This window comes from Lytechinus variegatus, chromosome 2, assembly GCF_018143015.1.
Source record: "Lytechinus variegatus isolate NC3 chromosome 2, Lvar_3.0, whole genome shotgun sequence".
NCBI lineage: Eukaryota > Metazoa > Echinodermata > Echinoidea > Temnopleuroida > Toxopneustidae > Lytechinus > Lytechinus variegatus.
This window is the reverse complement of record NC_054741.1, coordinates 29,241,892-29,264,489: the sequence shown is the minus strand read 5'-3', so window position 1 is coordinate 29,264,489 and position 22,598 is coordinate 29,241,892. Positions and strand designations below refer to the sequence as shown.

General features: G+C 36.6%; 1 protein-coding gene across 1 annotated transcript in view; it reads left to right on the top strand.

Moving 5' to 3' along the window:
• Positions 1-22,598, top strand: part of LOC121407777 (palmitoyltransferase ZDHHC3-like) — an 83,129-nt gene that overhangs the window by 39,793 nt on the left and 20,738 nt on the right. Inside the window, exons 5-6 of the mRNA XM_041598973.1 lie at positions 4,148-4,223; positions 12,456-12,537. Coding sequence (XP_041454907.1) covers positions 4,148-4,223; positions 12,456-12,537 — 158 coding nt within the window. The remainder of the gene's footprint in view (positions 1-4,147; positions 4,224-12,455; positions 12,538-22,598) is intronic.

Below are 22,598 nucleotides of genomic sequence, written 5' to 3'. Positions count from 1 at the left end.
TTCACGGAAAGGGCCTTTTGAAACGGAAAGTAGCATTTCAAACGGAAAATCACGGAAAACGTATTTTCCCTCAAAATACACAGAATAGCAACACAAATTACTTCAAAATCACAACAAAATGAGAATATTAAATGGCCACAAAACCCCAGAAAACACGATCTCACTTCGCTACAATCATGATAATTCACACATCGTGACTGCACTCGACATCAGCACACTCGATTGTACCCCGCGCCCGTACCCGGCCGGCCGGGTTAATTTGGGCTTCACTGCACTGTACACATATCATATCGTTCCAACTACACGGTCATGTTTTGCTGCCCTCTACGTTTGAAGATGTAACAGCACGATATCGTGGTCTTAAAATCCAAGATGGCGGATTGGCAAACGCCGTTGACTGATGATAACGATGTCAAAAAACCCCAAAATTATCGATGAAATATCATTTCACCGTGAAATAATGCTAATAATGTGAAAGGTGAGGATGTATGCATGCTAAATATCTTTGTAAAAATATTATATACACCCGCATAGATCCGATTAGAACGGATTCTATTGTGTTGTTGGTACAGTAGCAGATACAATTTTGACCAGTGCGAGTGTAGATCTACGTGTAATTTTGCTATTCAATGTGGAAACGGAATTGTCACTTTTCCGTGTGTACAAAGTCTATGGGGAAACAGAATTTCCGTTTTCTTACATGCTGAAACGGAATTTGAGATTTTCTGAAACGGAAAAGGCAATTTTTTGAAACGGAAAATCACTGTCCCTACTCTCTAATTTTACATCCGATTTGGATGAAATTTTCAGTGTTATGCTTAAGTTAGATTTTTGTCTTTTGATTCAAATCAACATTTTTCTTGGGTGGACTTCACTTGACCTTTAAGTACATTTTTCACTATCCCTTGTGTGAGTGAGCATATTTTCCATGGAGGGTCAAATCTGACATCACGGTGCATAAACAGGCCTACTATTTATGTGAAACTAATTATGGTGAATGGCATCAGACACAAGGGCCCATATCCTGAAGTCAGGTTTAACATAAAAACTCAGGTTTAAAGTTGTGGTGTAAGTATGGATAGCCAATTGTTACATAAATCACTAACAGCAGAGATATCATATTTCAGCTCAATTGGCTCTCAAATCATTCATGATTGTCTGAGAAGTATAAATAGATGATTGTCTTCACCATTGAAGAATCAGGAAAGAGCACAGTAGAAATATAAGAAACATACAACTTAATAAAAATTTGTGACACTTTTGGCTTCCCATAATTTTAGCACAGAGTTAGACCATGGTCTAAGTTCTGACTTCAGAATACAGGCCAAGGTGCACTCTGCAAAGGTGACTGTCTTTGTTTTAGGTCATGTGAGCCATTTTTTGGAATTGCGCTAGCCTACAGCATGCATTGTCAGCAATTTAATTTAGGATCTATACACTTCAGATTCTCATCTTTACAGAAGAAGACAGATATAAACAAAATATTCTGTATAAGGATGTGAAAAGGACTGGATGAAGTATAGTAATAATAATAGGCATTTATATAGTGCCATCTATCTAGAAATATTCTATTCCGAGGCGCATTGTTATTATTATCATTACCCCAGCTTTAGCTCGAGCTGCCTTTCAGCGCTCATGCGCTCTCGGTGACATGCATACAAAAAATATTTAGCATGCATGAAGTTTCATTTGGCCATGATGGAAACTTTGCATAGATTTCCACCAGATTGTGTAGCGCTAGGCAGCTCAGTATTTTTCAAGAAGTCGCTGCATGGCTTTAACAGAAAAAATTACCTGTAGCTTTTTGTTTATCATCATCCAATCAACACTGAGTAGTGTCCTTTATGCTTACTAATACATAAATCACTCAGTGCCAACCCCCTTGTGACTGTGTAATAGATAAATGTGAAATCTGACGTCTATCGGAATTCAACAACATGACTGTGCCCTTTTCCAGGTTTCAATTTACAGAAAGCTTGTCTTATTGAATATGAAATATAATGTGGATGAATTAGATTGATATAGGAACATGACAGTGATTGAAATGCTCTTTCCTTTCATTTTGAATGCATCGGAAAGATGAGGGGGAAGGAGGGCATGGATCATATTCAGATGAGTTTCCACAAAGAATTCTTCTTTGTTTTTAGACAGTATGTCTTAAAAGGAAATACATTTTGCTTTTCATCTTTTTTGTCAAGCCAGAAAATTTCTTATTTTCATTTCAGTTTATGAGCTACGTGTTTGAACAATGAGAGAATTCTATGTAGTTTTTGGCAACATTTATCCCCCCCCAAAAAAAATAAGCCTTCAAAAATCCAAGCAGTTTTTGTCTCACCTGCGAAGCAAAGTGAGACTATAGGCGCCGCTTTTCCGACGGCGGCGGCGATGGCGGCGGCGGCGGCGGCGTCAACATCAAATCTTAACCTGAGGTTAAGTTTTTGAAATGACATCATAACTTAGAAAGTATATGGACCTAGTTAATAAAACTTGGCCATAAGGTTAATCAAGTATTACTGAACATCCTATTAGAGTTTCATGTCACATGACCAAGGTCAAAGGTCATTTAGGGTCAATGAACTTAGACCATGTTGGAGGAATCAACATCGAAATCTTAACCTGAGGTTAAGTTTTTGAAATGTCATCATAACTTAGAAAATATATGGACGTAGTTCATGAAACTTGGACATTAGGTTAATCAAGTATCACTGAACATCCTACATGAGTTTCACGTCACATGACCAAGGTCAAAGGTCATTTAGGGTCAATGAACTTTGGCCGAATTGGGGATATCTGTTGAATTCCCATCATAACTTTGAAAGTTTATGGATCTGATTCATGAAACTTGGACACAATAGTAATCAAGCATCACTGAAAATTTTGTGCAAGTTTCAGGTCTCATGATTAAGGTCAAAGGTCATTTAGGGTCAATGAACTTTTGCCGAATCGGGGGTATCTGTTGAATTACCATCATAACTTTGAATGTTTATTGGTCTAGTTCATTAAACTTGGACATTAGAGTAATCAAGTATCACTGAACATCCTGTGCGCGTTTCAGGTCACATGACCAAGGTCAAAGGTCAATGAACTTTGGCCAAATTCGGTGTATCTGTTGAATTACCATCATAACTTTGAATGTTTATGGATCTGATTCATGAAACTTGTACATAAGAGTAATCAAGTATTACTGAACATCCTGTTCGAGTTTCAGGTCACATGATCAAGGTCAAAGGTCATGTAAGGTCAATGAACTTTGGCCATGTTGGGTTTTTTGTTGAATAACCATCATATCTCTGTAAGTTTATTGGTCTAGTTCATAAAAAGTGGACATAAGAATAACCATGTATCACTGAACATCTTGTGCGAGTTAGAGTAGTATTCAAAGTCAGCACTGCTGCTATATTGAACCGCGTGATGCAGGTGAGACGGCCAGAGGCATTCCACTTGTTTCATATGGTTGTTCAATCTTATTCCTCAGTGAAAGAAGCTTCTTTTTTTTTTTATTGATGTTCAAGTCGGTTTTAGTTTTTATCCCCTTCCCAGTTTTAATGGGGTTCTGGGGGATACGTTTGAATATGATATATTTTTTATTTCCAGATATGGTTGTAATATATTCATTTCTGTTTAATCATTTCACATGACAATACATGACTGTGTATGAAGATATATCAACATCTGTTATAAGTTCCTTTAAAATATCTTCTTTTTTTCAAACTTATTCCACAGTGAGATGCTTTAGGCATGTGCTACATGTATGGTATGAACTACCTCCACGTCCACACAATGTTAGAGATACCAGTCATTACCCTTTGTACAGTTTGTTTGACTCTTCTTTACCCCAAAATACTGAGGCTCCATGGAAGTCGGTATTATCAGTTCCATAAATCATGTTCATTCACATTTTTGTGACATTGAATTGTGAAAAAACTGTATTTAACTCCCCAAATAAATTAACACTTTCCAGGCATCAATATGTCTTAGGTTTGGATGGATGGATTATTATCATTATTATTCAAGATGTAGCTTTCTATTATAATTTCTATCAATATCCTTAAATAATCATGCATTATAGGAATTCTATGATAAAGTAGAATTTTTTCCAACATCTATGCTTTATTATTCATTTTTTTCTTTCATCTTTATTCAACAGGAAAATGGATCACCATTGTCCTTGGGTGAATAACTGCGTCGGAGAATCAAATCAGAAATATTTTGTCTTATTTACGGTGAGTTCATGTTTTGAAAACCCGGGTGGGTTTGGAACTGTTGTTGTTTTTGTTAATTTTTTGTGTTGAATGCGAGAAGATAATTCGTCCTTGCAAGATTCACTTTTGTTAATGGAAATAGATCAGATAATATCATTTGTGAAAATAATCACCTTTTGAAAATTTCCATGAGGATGGTGGCATCGAACTCTGGCCATCAAGGGTAACAACTCACTAGGAGCCCGTAACACAAAGCTTAAGAATGATCGTAGAACAAATGTTCACGATTGATTGCATTGACTACAATGTACAATCAATTGTAAAATCAAGCGTACGATCAATCGTTATGCTTTGTGTTACGGAGCCCAGGAGCCCGTAACACAAAGCTAAGCAATGATCGTAGAACGAATGTTCACGATTGATTGCATTTACTACAATGTACAAGCTTACGATACAATCGTTATGCTTTGTGTTACGGAGACCAGGAGCCCGTAACACAAAGCTAAGCAATAATCGTAGAACAAGTTTTCACGATTTATTGCATTGACTACAATGTACAAGCTTACGATCAATCGTTATGCTTTGTGTTACGGGACACAGGAGATGATTATCTGTATCCTTGGAAAAGTTCAGCTGCTCTCATTTACTCCTTGTCTGTTGGGACTCCAGTGTTCGAAGCTCCTTGCTTTATGTCTTCGTTTCCGAATAAGCTTGGTCGGTATCACATGTAGGTGTAGAATGCTCTCAGGGGGGTTTTAGACTCCCATTATCTTTTGATTCTTTTGACATCTCAGCTTTACCCTGGGACCCTGTAACATAAGGCTTAGCGATTGATCCGGGAGCTGATTTCTGTGATCGATTGCATTGATTATTGTGTATGATCAGTTGTAAAACTTGCGCCACGATCTATTGCGAGGCTTTATGTTGCAGGGCCGTGATGTTATTAAACAGTCCTTGAAATCTATTTCTGTGCTGCTCTTGATTTAGGCTGAACTTCACCCGGGAAGAATGCTTAATGCAAGGTCTTTTCATTATGCCAACACTCATTATTTGAGTAGGTTTAGATCTATGCATTGAGGAAGAAAAAAAGGGTCAAATATTGTATAATGTGTAGCAATGATGGCAGGGATTGACAATCCAAATCATTTCTATGGTTTCTGAATATTGAAAAATAACCTTTTTTGTTCTTCTTTCATTTGGTTGTTTTATACCCTGCCAAGTGGGTGTTGGGAGAGTGGATGGGTCTGTTGCTAATCTTTTGGATCAAATTACTTTCTCAGTTTACACCAAATGCCCATGAGACTTGACATACACATTGGACGTGCATGTGTTGGGTATTGTGTTGCAATGATAATGACATATTATAGCAATAGATTAGAAAAATATTGCAAAGCATACTACTTCCTCTTTATTTGCCCAAATGCTCATGAGATTTAATATACACATTGGTTTCTGAGTGAAAGAGTGCAAGACATGATAACTTAGCATATCATGGTGTTGTAATTTCCTGACATTGGTCTGTTGTGATTGTGTGTGGTGATATTTCTGGGTAATATTGTATAAAGAGTCCAGGTCAACTCTGTACTTGTGAAACTCGGCCCTGTTGAAAAATGAGGTGCCGAGTTGTCCATCGTAAACCCTGAACCAAATCCCAACCCCAAGCATAATCCTTACCCTAAGTATGTTCCTTACACTAACCCTAATCCTTGCCCAGATCCTAACCCTAATCCTAATCTTATGGTAAGGTTGATACTTAAAGAAACATACAAACTAAAATAATAGTAGAAGACATTGCAATTAATTTGCATTCAATACAAATATTTGTCAACCACATAGCGATCTTATATTGGACAACTGGGCACACCATTTTTCAGTTGTCCAAAGTGCCAAGTTAGCCGGCACTCTTCGTAAATTGTGATCGAAATTGTTTTTAAAAGAATTTAACATACTTTATCAAATGGACTTACAGGTGGTGAATGAAATTCTGGTTAATTCTTTCTTTTTATATTCTCATTTTATTATCCTTGAGCTTCAATACTTTTATATCTATAACAATTTTATATCAAGGCCTAAACCTTTTAGTAAGCATACTGTTTGGTATTGCCCATGTAACATGCAAAATAGTCTCCATCTGATGAATATGAAAAAACTCTAATCTCATTTATAAGTGTCTGTATAAATATATTAAACTTCCCCAATTGGTGATGTTTCAGCCACGCTCTTGAATCATGTTGGATGTACATGGCCCTGCTCTGATGAAGAAATGACACCTAACAGCTCCTAACTGAGCAGCTGGCCTGATTATTAAATCTCATCGGAGTGATTTACAGTGTTATTTTGTAGCTTATCATGACTTCTATAAACACCTTTCATCATAAATATTCTGCTGGGACTACTGCAATCAAGCTAATGCTATCCGAGGCTGTTATCCTTTGCCTCATCTTGGAGGAATGTGTTGGTAATTTCCTTCGCCAGCTCTGGGGGGCAGATGTTTCTAGAATGGCTTGGAGGAATAAGGTGCAAGTGATGCAATTTTATGTGGCCTGGCTTGCAAGAATAACAAAGCCTATAGTCTTTTTTTTTTTGGGGGGGGGGGAGGTAGAATTGTTTAGTTGAAGAGCAAGGTTTGGACATCAACATGCTTATTTATAAGAGGAAGCTGTCCTTGCAGTCAAGTTATTGCAGTTAGATGATTTCAGGGGCCCGTTGCAGAAAGAGTTGCAATCAAACGCAACTCTAAAAATCATGCGCAACTTGATTTTCAACCAATCAACAGCGCGCATTTCTGACTTGCAATTGATTTTTTGACTTGCGTTTAAACGCAACTCTTTCTGCAACGGGCCCCAGTTCAGTAAATTTATTCATCATTCTGTAAAAAGTATTAGTCTGCAAATAATGAAATTAGATACAATACAAAATTTTATATACTAAACATCTAAGATCTAGCAGATGAGGGAAATTTGATATGACATTTACTTGTAAAATAACAGGTACATGGATATAGTTTACTATTCAGGAGAAACAATATGCCATTAAAGGATAAATCTAATAAACAAATTTTTCCATCAAAACAACAGCAGCAATTCAGTACTGACAGTTATACTGCTGCGTAGCCTCTTTTATTGTTGGATGACAGCATTACTCTGAACCAATCAAACCGGGTCCTGTTTCATAAACAACATAAATTGTGATGATTTTGCTATTATGGTAACTACCAATGATAGCAGGATTCAGCAGCCAATCAAAACCATACTTTCCATGGTAATCATAAGTTACTACAAACACAGGTCTTTATGAAACAAGGCCCTGCCCTTTTACTTCAAACCAAATTTGCTCCCCAATTACCATCTCACCTGAACTAAGCATTTCTTAGTAACGCTGCCTTTCAGAACCAAATTAGGTCAAATTTCAGCCATTCACTCTTGAGTTGTTCTGAAGCAGGCCTTTAATTCAACTCTTATCGATCCTTGGATTCTTTCATTTACATGCATGCGTAAGAATATTTCTTCCAGTTGTTCTCGGGTAATATTCCATTCCCGCAGTGATGCATTTTAGTATCTTTTAATTGTTGTGATAGAAATCGGAAGTTGGATTATTTGAATTAGAATTTATTTTCATAATAATAATAATCCGTTTTTATATAGCGCTTAATACATCGGAACGACATGTCTAAGCGCTCTACAGATATATTATTACCCCCTATTCATAAGTTCCCCCCTTGTATGAACTTCTTTAATGTGAGTTACCAAAGTTGGGAGTGTAAATGTCTTGAATTGAAAATTTTAAAAAATGTAATGCCCTATTATCTTTACATGTGGTTTTGTTTTTTAAAAAAAGTTTAAAATGTACTCATAAAGATCCACAGACATTGAAATTATGCACGTGGTTATATGTGGTCATAAAAATTGACAAACATGTCATTCTTGGATCTGGGTATTGACAGGCACTGAATGTATGATGGACTTGCAAGAAGATTTAGTCAGAATTTTATTGATTTGAATATATATGCCCTCAGTCTATGTGTCTCCCTCCCCTTCTCCATTACACATAAAGCACACAGTGTGTGCCACATCTATCTCAGTTTGTTTGCTTAACGATGCTGCTTTTCTTATACAAATATTTCCTCAGATGATGTTTTCCTATGACATGAAAAAAAATGGAGGATGCATAGATGAAGTTAGAGGATAGACATGGTGATGTTTGTGCACATGACTTCATTTATGGAAGTATAATTGCTGTTTGTCCACTTAAGACAGCAGAGTAAATATTGGTAGAGCATTAGTGTTCTTGTTTCCATTGTAATTGATACAACTGGATGGGTGTAAATAGAAATGTTTTGAAGTCATAAAGTTAAACAATTCTAGAGTCAGATTACATGAAGTATCCATTCCAGATGGTTATATTGCAGATTATGAAAGCAAAGAAAGAAAGGTACAAACAGACTGTGGTAGAGATAACAGAGAAAACTAGGATATTATGGAGATAGAAAGAGAAAAGAGGAGAGGGGAGGGGTGAGAAAGATAGAGGGAGAGAGGAAAAACAGAGTGACAAAGAAAAGCAAGAGTCGTATAGACTTCCTATTATATTTGTTGCTCAAGGGATGTCTTTCTGCAGTTCTCCAAAATTCACATTCTTTCTTTGATGGTCTTTTGCCTGTTGTACATGGAGCCCTATCTGGGCTCCATCTTACAAAGAGTTACAATTGATCCAGTCATTAGTAACTATGGAAACCAATCAGTGTCATAATTTTTTATACAGGAAATTTGCAAAATGTCTTGTAAACAAAGAGGATTACACCCATTTGTCAAGAAATCAATTAATTTATGGATATACATTCATATCTAGATAAAAAAAATAAACATGCATTTTATATGTTCAGTTTGCTCGCTTTCCATAGTTGCGTTTAATTGGATCAATCGCAACTCTTTGTAAGACGGGGCCAGGAGTGATTGTTGATAGTCTTATTTACACACACACACAAAATCACAAGACAAATTTCAAGGTCTTTTTTTCTTCCACAGTAAAAAAAACTGTTCACATCTAATAAAGATAACATTAAAAAAGTTGATCTATGTTTGTTATTGTTTTATATAGTAGAATATGAATTACATTCATATCTACCACTGATATGTAGAATATATATCATACTATGTGCTCAGGCACAAAGGGAGAAAGAAAGAAACTATTGTACACTACATACTGAAACCAAGAATATAAAAGGCCATACATTTCTCTATTTTTAGAGCAAGGCCATTTTTTCTGTCTGGGCAAATTACTGTCTAATAGCTCAAACAGGATGGATTAGAAAGGACACAAAATTGTCCCAACGTCAATAAGAGAGGCTTTGAGATCAATCAAAAAGGCCCACACAGCCTAAGCCTTGGTGCTCTTGGATTAGTGTAAACCCTGTTTCAATAAAATTCTGAAATTCAAGTATGAAAGTTTACTTTTTAGGATAAAGAAACATATCCTGGTAATTCCAGTAAATTAGGCTTTAATTTTGGTTCCATGACATTTGCTTCAACGACCATTGCTTGGATAGAAAATCTGCACATTACTAGTAAGCCAAACATAAAACCTAACCTCCAAAACTAAATAAAACCTAATCCTTATCATAACTTTATTCTGAACCAAAGACTCTATTACAATCCAAACTCTAATACCCGCTGATATATTGAGACCAGAGCAAACGTTGTGTCGCCTCCTCACAAGGAAATTATGTTTTGTAATCTTTCAGTGTCTGAAAATTGTAAGTCCCAAAATAATCCTTCAAAGGCATATTAATATATTCTTGACAATGCTTTAAGTAATAGTAATAATGGAAAATGCCTTCCCCTTTCATAGATTAAAATGTTATTTTAAGCCATTATCTTCTTGAATGTTTGCAAATGGTGGTTTGATGTGTTAAGCAGTAGATGTTAATGAGGTTATGTTTTACAAATTATATGTGAATGGTGATTAAGCGTGCTTATAAATTACATAAAATGCAGAGAAATAGCCCCCAGGAAAGGGGAGGGGGTGTCCTGGTACAGCACTATGGAGTTATCAATCATTGCATCTATAGCTTAAATCACATCTTCATGTTTTTCATTTGAGAGTTTTTCCCTACTTTTTGAAGAAAAAAAAAGAACAGAAGGAGCTATCAATCATACAGACCTGGATTTACATGTAGACATCAGTCTTGAGAATTCCAGCTGGTATTTCCAACTGATTGTAAAACCTGCGCAATGCACATTGTCTTGAATCTGGGTATAAATAATTTTTGTTATGATATTTACAACAGAAATTCTCTCTTGATAAAGAGACAGGGATGGAGAGGATAAAAGGGAGCAAGGATGAATGCTGGTTTGAGAATGGGGGGGGGGGTGCACATCCTTGGGAGGTAGAACTAAAGTGGCATGGGGGTGCACATGTTGGGGAGGTGGAACTTGAGTTTGGAATATCAGCTGTTTAAAGCAGAAGAAGGGGTACAAATTTTGTTTTACTTGCCAGTGTCATAACTCCTCGACCTCAGCGGGAGGCTGCACCCAGTGCACCCCCCTGTCTACACCCTTGGAGAGAAAGAGTGAGAAAAACACATGTACACATAGACATATTGGAGTCGAAGAGGAGGGGTTGAGAAGAGAAAGTGAGAGAAAGGGATGAAAAGAAAGAAAAAAGAAATCAGTAAACAGTTTCTTAAATATGAGAGAAGATAAGTAAATAGAATCAATTTTATTCCAGTGTATCATGCAGAAGATCCTTGTGTTAAAGAATCTATTTCAAAGTTATTGAGGCAAACACTGCGGCATGGTAGTTTGTTCTTATTGCCTGGAGGGAAGCACACTAATGCATTAATCAAAGCCATATTATATGGCAGCTGGGTATTGATCCTATGGCTAACTAAAAGTTTAAGAATATAGCAGAGAAGCAGTGAAAGAGGGATATAAAATGCTTTGTATTGTATTCCATAAATGAGCCAAGTGTGCGACTTATTTCATGGCCCTTAAGGTGAGCTGAACAGGTGCATTGAATATGTGTGTAGGAGAGGCATAGGTCGAGAGTGTATTTTTGTCAAAGGAATAGTGGGCACGGAAGAAAATGAGAGAAAACTGGGGAAAAATATCAATTTTAATATTTCTGTATATTCAATTTAAACATACATAAAAAATACATATATAAAACAGCAACAGTAGCATTAATATAGAACACGAACATCAAAATAAATTCAGAGCATAGAAGTAATAAGAGAAGATGCAAAAATGATTTAGTATGAAGAAAGGAAACAGCAAGGGATTGACAATGAACTTTTTCATTTTGACACATTAATATTTTCATCCACTGACATAAGAAAACACTATAGTGAAAATATGATATCATGATTGGAGCAGGTAACTGCTATTTAATCCACTTTAATCCATTCTATAGACCGGTGATTTCAGAGGAATTGCAAAATAGTACCTGCCAGTTTTCCCTAAATGACGGAAAGGCAAATAATTTTTTCTTGTGAAACACTCCGTATTTCTATATTGGTAAAAATATATTTGCATAGAATATAAATGGTGAATTCAGCAATATCTATGTATGCAACAAGTATTTAACCCTTTGAACCCGACGCGCAAATACCCGAAAAGGCCTGGATACCAGCCTACAGCCATGTGACTTCAAAAGCATGGATTCGAAATGTCAGGTGATCTTCTAAAATGACGTCATCTTTCTAGTACGTGTAGGAATATATTTAGTCAATAATTTCAGTCAATATCGGCAATGATTTCGGAAGGATTTAACTTAAAAAATGGCCAAAATATGCCACTTTTTTGTGGTTGCTCGTGTCTTATGTGCGGTAACACACGGTGTAATATGCGGCGAGTCACGTGCTTACTATGGGGAAGCAATTGGTATATCTGACTTTGGTGAAAACAGTTATTTTGAGCCCAAAACAGACACTAAATTTGATATTTCTGATTGTAGACTAGGTCTACGAGAAGCCAAACAACTTCAGCAGGCTCGGTCCGGGTACTAGCGGGGGGAAGGTGCCGTTGGGTCTCGAATCATGGGGGATTGTGTGAATGTGGTCAAGAAGTCATTTATGTGCAAATAATTCAGGGTGTATGTCACATGTGCCCCTCATAATTCCAGGTTCAAAGTGTTAACTTTCAGCTTGTAATGCATGAACAATGATGACTATATAAGTATCATAGAGAGACAAGCTGTCAAATCAACTGAGCATCCAAATCTAATCCACTTATTTATCTATACGTTGTTTTCTTATAGATGTATATAGCCTTGATGTCTGGTCATGCTCTTGTCCTGGTCATCTCACATTTTATGAGCTGTGTCAATACTTCATGGACAAGTGAGTATCACAAGTTTTCTGCAATTAAAAATACTGTGCGAGTAAAAAAAATCCTGACACCTGACAAATCCCAAATGTAAGGAAAGAATATGCCATGAACACATAATGATTATGTATGGCCTGAAAGAGTTTGTTCTCCGAAATGGCTTGATACCATATTTATGTGGTATGCGTTAATGGTTGGATGATCATGGGTCCATTTCATAAAGGACTTGCAACTGATGTAACTTTGCCATTTTGGCAACTATAATGGCAACCTTGATTCTGATTGCTGCTGAACCCTGTTACCATGGTAGTTACCATTATGGCAAAGTCACCAAAGTTGCAAATCCTTTAGGAAACAGGCCCCAGGAAGTATTCTTTGCAGTGATGTAAATTTTGATTGCGCCAAAGTAAGGCATGACTGCAGTGAATGAATTGAGATGTTATAATCCTACACAGGCTGGATTAAAATCCATTTCACAACACCATTTCAAATAATTTGCATTATAGTTGTTTAATAAACACTTTTCAGTATCAATTTTCAATTAAATTTCATTGAAAAAAGAAATTTGCAAATATGTTTGCTATTCAAACTCCTGTAGGATTATGATGTCATTGGCATCAGGATTCGTTCATTGCAGTCATGTCTAACTTTGGCACAAATCAAAATTTACACCACTACAAAGAATGCTCACTGATTATCGAAGTGTGAAGACATACCACATAAATATGGTATCAAATAATTGGGAGAAGATACTCTTTCAGGCGACATATAATAATTATGCATTCATAACATATTTTTATTCATGCCAAGATTTTTTTTGACTCACAGTAGTATGTTTTACTCAGAAAGTACACAGAAAGGGTAAACATGCTCATTTAAATGTTAACTAAATATACTTTTTTATTGAAGCTTTGGCCAAGTCTCTAGCAACAAGATTTGAGAAGGCTTCTGAAACAAGGACATATACCTTAAGTGGAACCAACATATATTGATACTAATAGTCTGATGTACTTAAGTTTCAATATATCTATGACAAGAATATGATTTAGTGTCCATGCAAAGAAAAGGCAGTTCAGCTCATTTTGTCTTTCATGAAAGGGAAATAAATTGCTTCTATCGATTAAAAAAAAAACAACTGTATGATGGAAACAGAACGGTAACTAAATTTTAATATATTGAACTAGTGATTAAGGAGTTAACTAATTTACTAGTTTACTAATATGTGTTTGTTATGAAGTGCTAGAGTACTTTATTTCAAAATGCAAAGTGGTTGAAAATGTCATTCCCATGAAATACTGATTTGGGGACTAGTTGATCGTTTGGAGGACTAACAATCATATGTCGTCTTTAGTTTAAATATGCAGTTAATAGTCACTGCAGAAGCCGCCGGACAAAAAGAAATGTCTCTAACCTTTTTTGGCAGATGACAAATGAGAGTAATCCCACGATTAATGTGCATCATATAGCTACAGAACAAATTGCCAATTTGAGATTTGCATGTATCCATTGTTCTTGCATCTGTAACTCCTTATTACTCGCCAAATTTATTCCATTTTATTGGTCAGTTTCTCTTTAAGTATTCTGCTTCTGTATAAGTCAAGTGATTAAAAAAGGTTGGACTGCCCTTTAAAAAACCCTGAAGAGATAGTCTGGGGTTTGTAATAATTGCCTAGAGCAGTGCGGATGATTTTTCACTCTGTTTTGATAGCGAAAGAGAAGACATCTTCATCGGGCATGGTACCAAGACAGAGAGAGGATATTGAGAGCATGAAGAAAAAACATTTGCATTGTGCATGCTCCCATTGTCAGGGAAGTCTGGCAGATTTTAATTAAAACCAAAGCCTGACGATTGTTTGCTGCAGTTTCATGGATGACTTACCACCTCTGAATGCTGTCTGGTTTAATGGACATCGGATGGAATAATGTAGAGAGTGGAAGGGGGATGAGAGGTTGGTGGAAGAGTTTGGAGGAGGAGGGGGGGGGGGTGGGCATTGACAAGAGACATGAGGGGTATGATCATCAGAAGAGGGTGTCTGTTTTGAAGGAGAGGAACACTGGGTATGGGTAAGAGGTTGGAAGGGTTTGACCATTGAATAAAGGACAGTAGTCTGAGGGGTGTGAGGATTTGATAAGGGTTGGAGGTTGAGGGGTGTTGGTATGAAGGGTTGGAGGGATGTGAGGTGTGTGGCACTGAATAAAGGGGAGTGATTGAAGGGATGTGGGATAAGGGAAAGTGGTTTGAAGGGTGTGAGCATTAAATAAAAGTGAGGTATTGGTTGGTGTGGGTGAGCAAAGGGGTAAGAGGTATTGTAGGGGTGAGAATGTAATAAAGGCAAGGGATGGGGGGTGGTGAGTAATTGATGAGGGTAAGTATTCTGAGGGCAGTGAGCATTGAACCAGGGTGAGTGGTAGGCGGGGAGGGATGTGAGCAATGGATAGTTGTAAGAAATATCAGGGGTGTGGGCATTATTAAATAAGAGATAGAGAGAGAGGGAGAGAGTTTGTGAACTAATGTGAAGTGATAAATGGAGGAAGGTAGGAGCTAGAAGGGGTGGAGCATCGAATAAGAGTAAGGGGTCTGATGGATGTGAGCATTGGATAAGGATGAAGGGTCAGAAAGTGTGAACATAGGACCATGGTAATATGTTTGAAAGGGTGTGATCGTGGAAAAAGGATGAGAGGTAGGAGGAGATGTGAACATTAAATAAGGGAAAGGTTCCAAGGGTGTGGGAATTGAAACAAGTAAGAATTCAACGATTTTGATTAGGATCATCGATATGCGTCATGAATGGTGAAAGGATTCTGGATTATTTCAAATTCTATCAAAATTTTAATTATTTTTGTATGACATGATACAGAGGCATCATTCTAAATGAGATCTGTAAAAGGTATATAGATTCAGAAATTTTTTCAACCATTACCTTTTCATGTATGTACTACCGATACCTCTGCCATGAACATGTCTCCAGCAAGTAGCGTAAGAGAAATCAACGCAATCCCTTTAGCAGATTAAAACGGATAAACATCCATTTTCCAAATCTTTTTCTTCCGGTATTAAATTTCTCCTGAGAGCAGTACAGATGAAATCTCCCCTATCCTATTATCCTGCAATTTCAGTCGTGTAATTTGAGTAATTTTAACCTCCCGGAGTAACTACCCTTGATGATTCCTCGAGCACGGAAAACTCTAATCTCAGAGACAGAAGGATGTTAGCTCATGTGACATACCAGTGGATCGATGTCCTTCTGAATCTCAGCTGATGAAATGTGGGCTGCATTAAAAATGACATGTTTTCTTTCTCCTGCTTTCTCATCTCTATTCCAATTCTCTCTTTCTGTCTCTCACATGCTCATTTTCCCTTACTCTCTCTCTTTCTCCCTCTTCCTTCCTCTCTTCTTACTCCCACTCTCCTCTATGTAGAGAAATGTCTATTTTGAATGTGTAATGTGGGGGCACTTTAGCGGATTGGGCTGCCCCATAATCCCACAACTAATCAGCACACATAATGTGATCGGGGTGATATTAACCCGCCAGGGGAGCTTAACCACCCGATCATGGAGGAAAAAGGATATTGACTTTCACAGGAATATATGCAAGTAGCAATTGGCGCGATCGCTTCCATAAGTGATTTCGGCGGTAATGAGAGAAAAATTAACCTGGGGTTGATAATGCTTGGGTACTAGAACACGAGAATTCTGGATTCAATACCTTGTTATTTAATCATTGCCGAGAAGTGTATCATTCAGATGCATGAATATTAATGATTAGTTCTGATTAAGTTCTCGATACTTCATTGCGTCAAACATGGAATTAATTTTGGAATAATTATCAATAATCGAGATGGTCTAAATGTATTTTGTAATGATTTCATTGAACAAATTACAAGCAATGTCCTGCAATATGGTGGTTTGAGATGAGGGGTAATAAGGTTCTTCTTCTCTGTACATGCAAATATAATAACCCTGGCCTGAGTACATAGTGGTAGTAGTCATGTCCTATCCATTCAGTCGGTTGAATAATTGCCATCCTGTCTAGTCACTGAAGAGATCTCTTTGTAATGAACTAAACTGATCCCTCCCATGTAATGAAGTTTACAGACCCCCCCCCACCATCAAACTTTTATTAAATCTCCCTTCATGAATGTATGAGATCCTCTCATAGTCAAGTGGTGAGAGTATAGTTATTAGGGGTTAATACACTTTGATGATGTGAATGCAGATCTGGCCAAAATGTGTCATCGACAAAGGACTAAATAGATACAGTGCAGTACTCAGGTTTATAGGGGTGTAGTTAATGGGGGGGGGGGGTAAGAATGTGCATTTGCATTTTTCTCCTGTTGCCCCTGTTCACCATCTTGCATTAAAATCATATCCCTTTTTCATGGATGTTTAACATCTAAGGTAGATGTGAACTTCTCTTTTCGTTTCTCCCATTACTTCCCCTTCTCCTTCTACCTCCTCCTCTTCCTCCTTCTTTCTCTTCTTCTTCCTCTTCAACTTCTTCTTATCCTCCTCCACTTCTTCTACTTCTCTTCCTTCCTCTTTCTCTTCCACTTCTTCTGATTATTTTTCTTCTTGTCCTCCATTATCATTGTCTTCTTCTTCTTCTCCTCCTCCTTCTTCATCTTCCACTTCTAATTCTTCTTCTCCTCCTTACTTTTTCTCTTATTCTTCTTTTTTTTCTACCTCTTCCTCTCCCACTTCTTCTCTTCTTATTTTTCTTCTTCTTCCACTTATCTTCTCTTCTTCTTTTTCTCCTTCTTCCACTTATCTTGTCTTCTTCTTCTTCTGTTTCTTCTTATTGTTATTCTTCTTCCTTTCCCTCTTCCTGCTTGTTCTCCTTCTTATTCATCTTTTTCTTCTTTTACTTCTTCTTCCCCTCCTCCTTTTCCCCTTCCCCCTCTTCCCCTTTCTTCTTTTTCCTACTATTATTTCATCTTCTCCTCATTCCCCCTGCTAAAGCTATACATATACTTCTCCTCCACATCCTGTTTGTCCTCTTTCTACTTTTTCTTCTTATTTTACCCCTCTTCTCTTCCTTTCCTTCATCTTGTTTGTCCATTTAACTTCTATCTAATCTCCCTTTGCCATTGCTTTCTTCTGCGGTCTCTCAAAGAAAATCATATTTAAAAAAATTTCCAACCGATTCCTGTATATTCTGGATTCGTGAAAGTACAGTTTGTTTATGTTTCTTTATGTTCTAGCCAAGCAGTGGATTGGCATTGCAGAATATTCAATATTGTTTTTCCAAAATGCACTTCAGATTTGCTGATGTGATATGATTTAGATGCAGAAGGATCTCTTTTCTCTGCACATGTCTATTAAAATGTCCTTGTTGCTCTGGGTTGAGCACATGATATATTCAGCTCAGACATGAGTTATCCATCTTGAGGCAAATTGAATTACCCATGACCAGGGCTAAGTCGCCATCCATGCCAAGAAACCAAGTCATTACTCTGTATTATTGTGCATGCATTATTTGTTGTTTTTATCAGCGATGAATTCCACATCATTGACCTTTAAGGAGATCAAGGAACGTCAAGGAATATTTGACCTGAATATTTTTTTTTTAAATTGTCATTTTGCTTGGTAATCTATAAAGATCAGGTTATGTACTTTTAACTGAGCTACTTTATCGTTGAAATGGAGAACTTTGCATTAGCAATGCATCTTCGATTCAGTAAAGCTTCTACTCCTAATCAGTGAATCGCATAATAAATGAATCATTTTGAAGACATTTATAAAAACTTTTAGAGTATTTCTTGCCCTCAAGTCTACTTAGTAAGCTTAAGTTTACATTTTTGTAATGATGTGGCCAGAGCCCATAGGTGTTGTTTGAATTTTCTCTCATTTCAAATTCAAATTTACTGTAGTCAGTTTAGCGGAAAAGTGGAGCTGGCTTCCTTTCCCATGTGAAAGGAAACTCAGTTTGTTTTCAGATCTTTTACGGTAAACTATATGAATAACAATATGGGGGATGTTTCCAAAATTTAGGCAATGCTGTAATATGTCTGCATGCTTCTCAATAGTATTGGATTTGATTTTATAGATAAAAAATAATAGGGCTTTTGTTTCATTGGCATAAAAAAATTAAATAGTGCACATGTTATACCGTGTTCCTTGTGAGCATACAGCGGCATGACTAACAGTGGACGATGAACACACCATAATCAGTACTGTGTCCCATACGCTTGATCAATCATGTGTTGCAATCAACACAACTCGGCTAACGTTCACCAATTACGTTTTATGTTTTCACAGAGGCTTGGCGGCAAAAACTTTTATCTTAATCGGCTAATGGGCAGAAATGAGGTGCTTGCGTGCAAGTGAAGCATTATTACAGGCAAATGTATCATGTACTCTGCAAACTGCAAAGCTTGTTAGGATATTGCTGACTTTCTTTCCTCTCCTAGAAAGCATAAAACATCTTTGTCTTAAAACACGAAAAAGTTGAGCTTTTTAGAGGTGCCCCTTTTTGGATATGGTCTTGTAATAAGTTTTGTTTAATATTAATGGTATTGGATATTGATGTCTTTTTAGCAATTTTTTTGGTATTGGATATTGATGCACTTTTAGCAATTTATGTCAATGGCATTTGAAATCCTGAATGATTGTTTCAAAACATGAAACTTGTGTCTATTAACATTTTCAAATTTCTTTTGAATTCTAATTTCTTATGAGATTAATAAATTCCCTTTGAAATTTACAATGGGATTGTTTGTAAACCATCATGTGGTATTCGTTCTTCACAAAGAATATTGTATTTAAGTAAATGGTAAATAGGTACCCACTAGTTAGCTTTGGTCAAGTGTGCATGGTCTCTTGATAAAAGCTATATGCTACAAAATGGACAGTGCTTTGTCTTTTTGTTTGAAAAGCATATTAAGATTGTAGACATTATGTATGAATGCATGTTAATTTTATACCGTTCAATTATCACATCTCCAAGAAGTTGGGCTTTTAGTGATTTGCAGAAGACCCTCCCATGTTAGCTTCCATTACCCCCAACATGGGACAATTTGGTCAAAATCATGTACGGGAACTGTGTTGCCAACTCTGAATATTCGATTGAATCGTTTTGATCTACAGATACTAAGTTTGTCTTTGTTCAATATTGCAGCAGGTACAAGTATGCTCTCAGATATTGGAAATATCTGTAGCAGGTCAAAATGAAAGCTTTGACAACATGGAAAATAAAGCGGCCACAAATATTATTTCATATCTTCCTGAGTAAACAAATTGCAGAATATTGAAACTTTATGAGGGGGCATCTCTTATCTTTTGGAGGGAAATATGTAATAACTGCCAGTTTCCCTGGCTCTGATGTTTAGGTTCCATGGGAACACAATATGTTTTTTGTTTTGATGGTAGGAGATATGAGATTCATATTGATGTTGTGTCATATTTTTTGCAATATTCATCTCTATAAAAAAGAAAAGCATTTGGTAAATTTTATGATGTGTGTGCTTTCTTTCTCTCTTCCCAAAGCTTGCATTGTAAAACTTTGGAAAAATCCAAGCCACTAAATGATTTGTGTACTTTTTATAGATCATTCTAATATCTTATAAGGAATTTTTTTTAGATATATACGAGCAAAGAGGTTTTTACCATGGACCGGAATTTGTGAGCTTCTTGGAAGGCCTCCCTTGTGAAGAGCACTTCCATAAACTCTTTCAAGTCAAATTTACAGAAATCTGAGGAGCTCCAAAAGGAAAAGTTTAACCCTGACCAATCCTTTACTTGCCCATGCTCTCATTAATACCTTTACCTGCTGAAACCACACATCGCCATATAACCAGTACCAGTCTATCTTCCACTATACTGACTTCATGATATCAAGAAATTGGAAGGAGGAAAGGGGCAAAACCCACAACAAGATATGTTATATTTGATGTAGAATAATACATATTAAATGAATACTGCACTAGATGTTAAATACACAATTTTGTTTATACTTGCTTGCATTAATGAGTAACAGTGGCCATACATGTATTATATGTTGATAGGGACAATTAAGACGTGACAAGCTTTTAACACTTGACAAACTACTTCAAAAGATATTTAGCATTTGGGAAATACATTCAATAACACCATTCAAAATCTAACATAACTATGATTGTAGTTATAGGCGATACTTAATGATGAAACCTGAAAAAACAGAGATTGTTTTCACACTACATGTATATTCTTTTTTTTGGTAATTCCATGTCTAGCAAGATAAACTTGGCAAAATAGCCGATGGGGTGTAATTATCTGGGATATTTCTCGAGCGTTAAAGACATTACGTTCGCCCATTACAACCTCCTCCGGACATTGAGAACGGGAGAATATTGATTTGGTTAGAATTCAGATTCCCAAAGCTCCGTCTCTAGACATTCAGACCATCGATCTTAATATCGCTTGAGAATATCTCTCTTTTTATTTGATTTTGTCTGGTCAATTACGGTAACATAAAGAGGAGGATGCAGAAGCCTTAGAGCCATGCATCAGTATTTCGGTTTCCAAGCCTAAATTTATTCAAACAATTAAACCCTGATGGAAATTGTTTTCAGACATTGTCATGATTGTTTGTTGTTCAATCAGAGTGTTGGTGTGTGTTAAGTACTGTATAATATGCTGTGCTATAAATGCTGTAAGTACTTATTGCACTGGCAGTGTAGAGACAACATGAGTAATTGAGCTGTAAAACTGATTGATATACCAAATTAAGATGTATAAAGGTATTTTAGTGTTACAGAATGCCACTTTTCATCATTTTCTCATCTATTAAATGATTTTAACTTTTAAGCACCCCCCCCCCTCTCTAAAAAAAAACTAAAGATAGAATATAACCACTTTAATAGAAGGAATAAAAAAGACATGAGGGATAAGGGTGATTCGCTCTTGACATGTCGCACTTCTTTGTTGCAAATTAGTGCTATGTGGTTAATATGATAGTTATTTTCAAATGATTAGAAATGTTTATACTACGAGTGCAAAATGGCGTGGCACCTCGTGTCACCAATAACATGCCTAGTGGTGTGCGGTGGTTCAAACTGCCTCCCAACTGGTATGTGATGTGTAATGGTGCCTAAAAATGAATTTGGTGCAACAAAAATTTCGAACATTCAATCTGTGCCGCTGTTGTGTGTTTTGAATTTTTTTCGCCATTACACGATACCACGTGCCAGTTGGAGGGCAGTTTGAGCCACTGCACGCAAAAAGGCACCTTATTGGTGACACTAGGCGCCACGGCCGCTTTGCATTGGTGCAAACTGGTACCAACTGGTGCCGGCTCAGTGGAATTCTAGCATTACATACAAAATTGTTTAGTTTTTCAGGCAAAATTATTTCTTTGAGTGTCAGGTTTTTCAGTTAGAATTTGGTTTGATGATTAAAACATGGTATTACTGAATATGAGTTTCCTTTTTGCTGCCCATATAAAATGACAATAAACCGAATAGGTGGGACTGCTGTTAATATTGCTGAGTGAACTTCCTGGCATGTTTCATTATACTTCCAACTCATGATATACTTTCGTGAACCACTAAGGCAAAGGAACTATCATTAAAAGTTGAGCCTCAGACTTCTCATAACCTTATTTTCATCTTCAATTCCTGCAAATTCCATCTTGTAAGTATATATTTGAGACTCTTCACCTTTAAGCTCCATTAAGTTGTCATGCATTTACATTTTGAAATGATAAAAGCCCCCTTGCGGTGAAATGTTAGAGACACTTGCTCCACTGAGGAAATTTGATATCCGGCACCCTCGGCGAATTGGATGATCGCTATCTCTACAGCAATATGTTTTGCTCATTCTCTTCAGAAACACCAGCTTATATACAGAGAGATGGTTATGTGTGTCACAGAGGTAGAAAAGTTTTGGAAGTTTGTACTGGTATTTTGGTCAAACTTTCTGAACACATACCTGTATTACAAGTTTGCAGAACTTTGTGAGCAGTATACCCTGTTTCATAAAGCTTGTTATCAATCGTAAGTTACAAGATGCTGTTAAAAACTACTATAATCATCACATTTGATTGGATAGAATTATATTTTGTCATGGAATTGTCTTAATAATAGTCACACACAGAT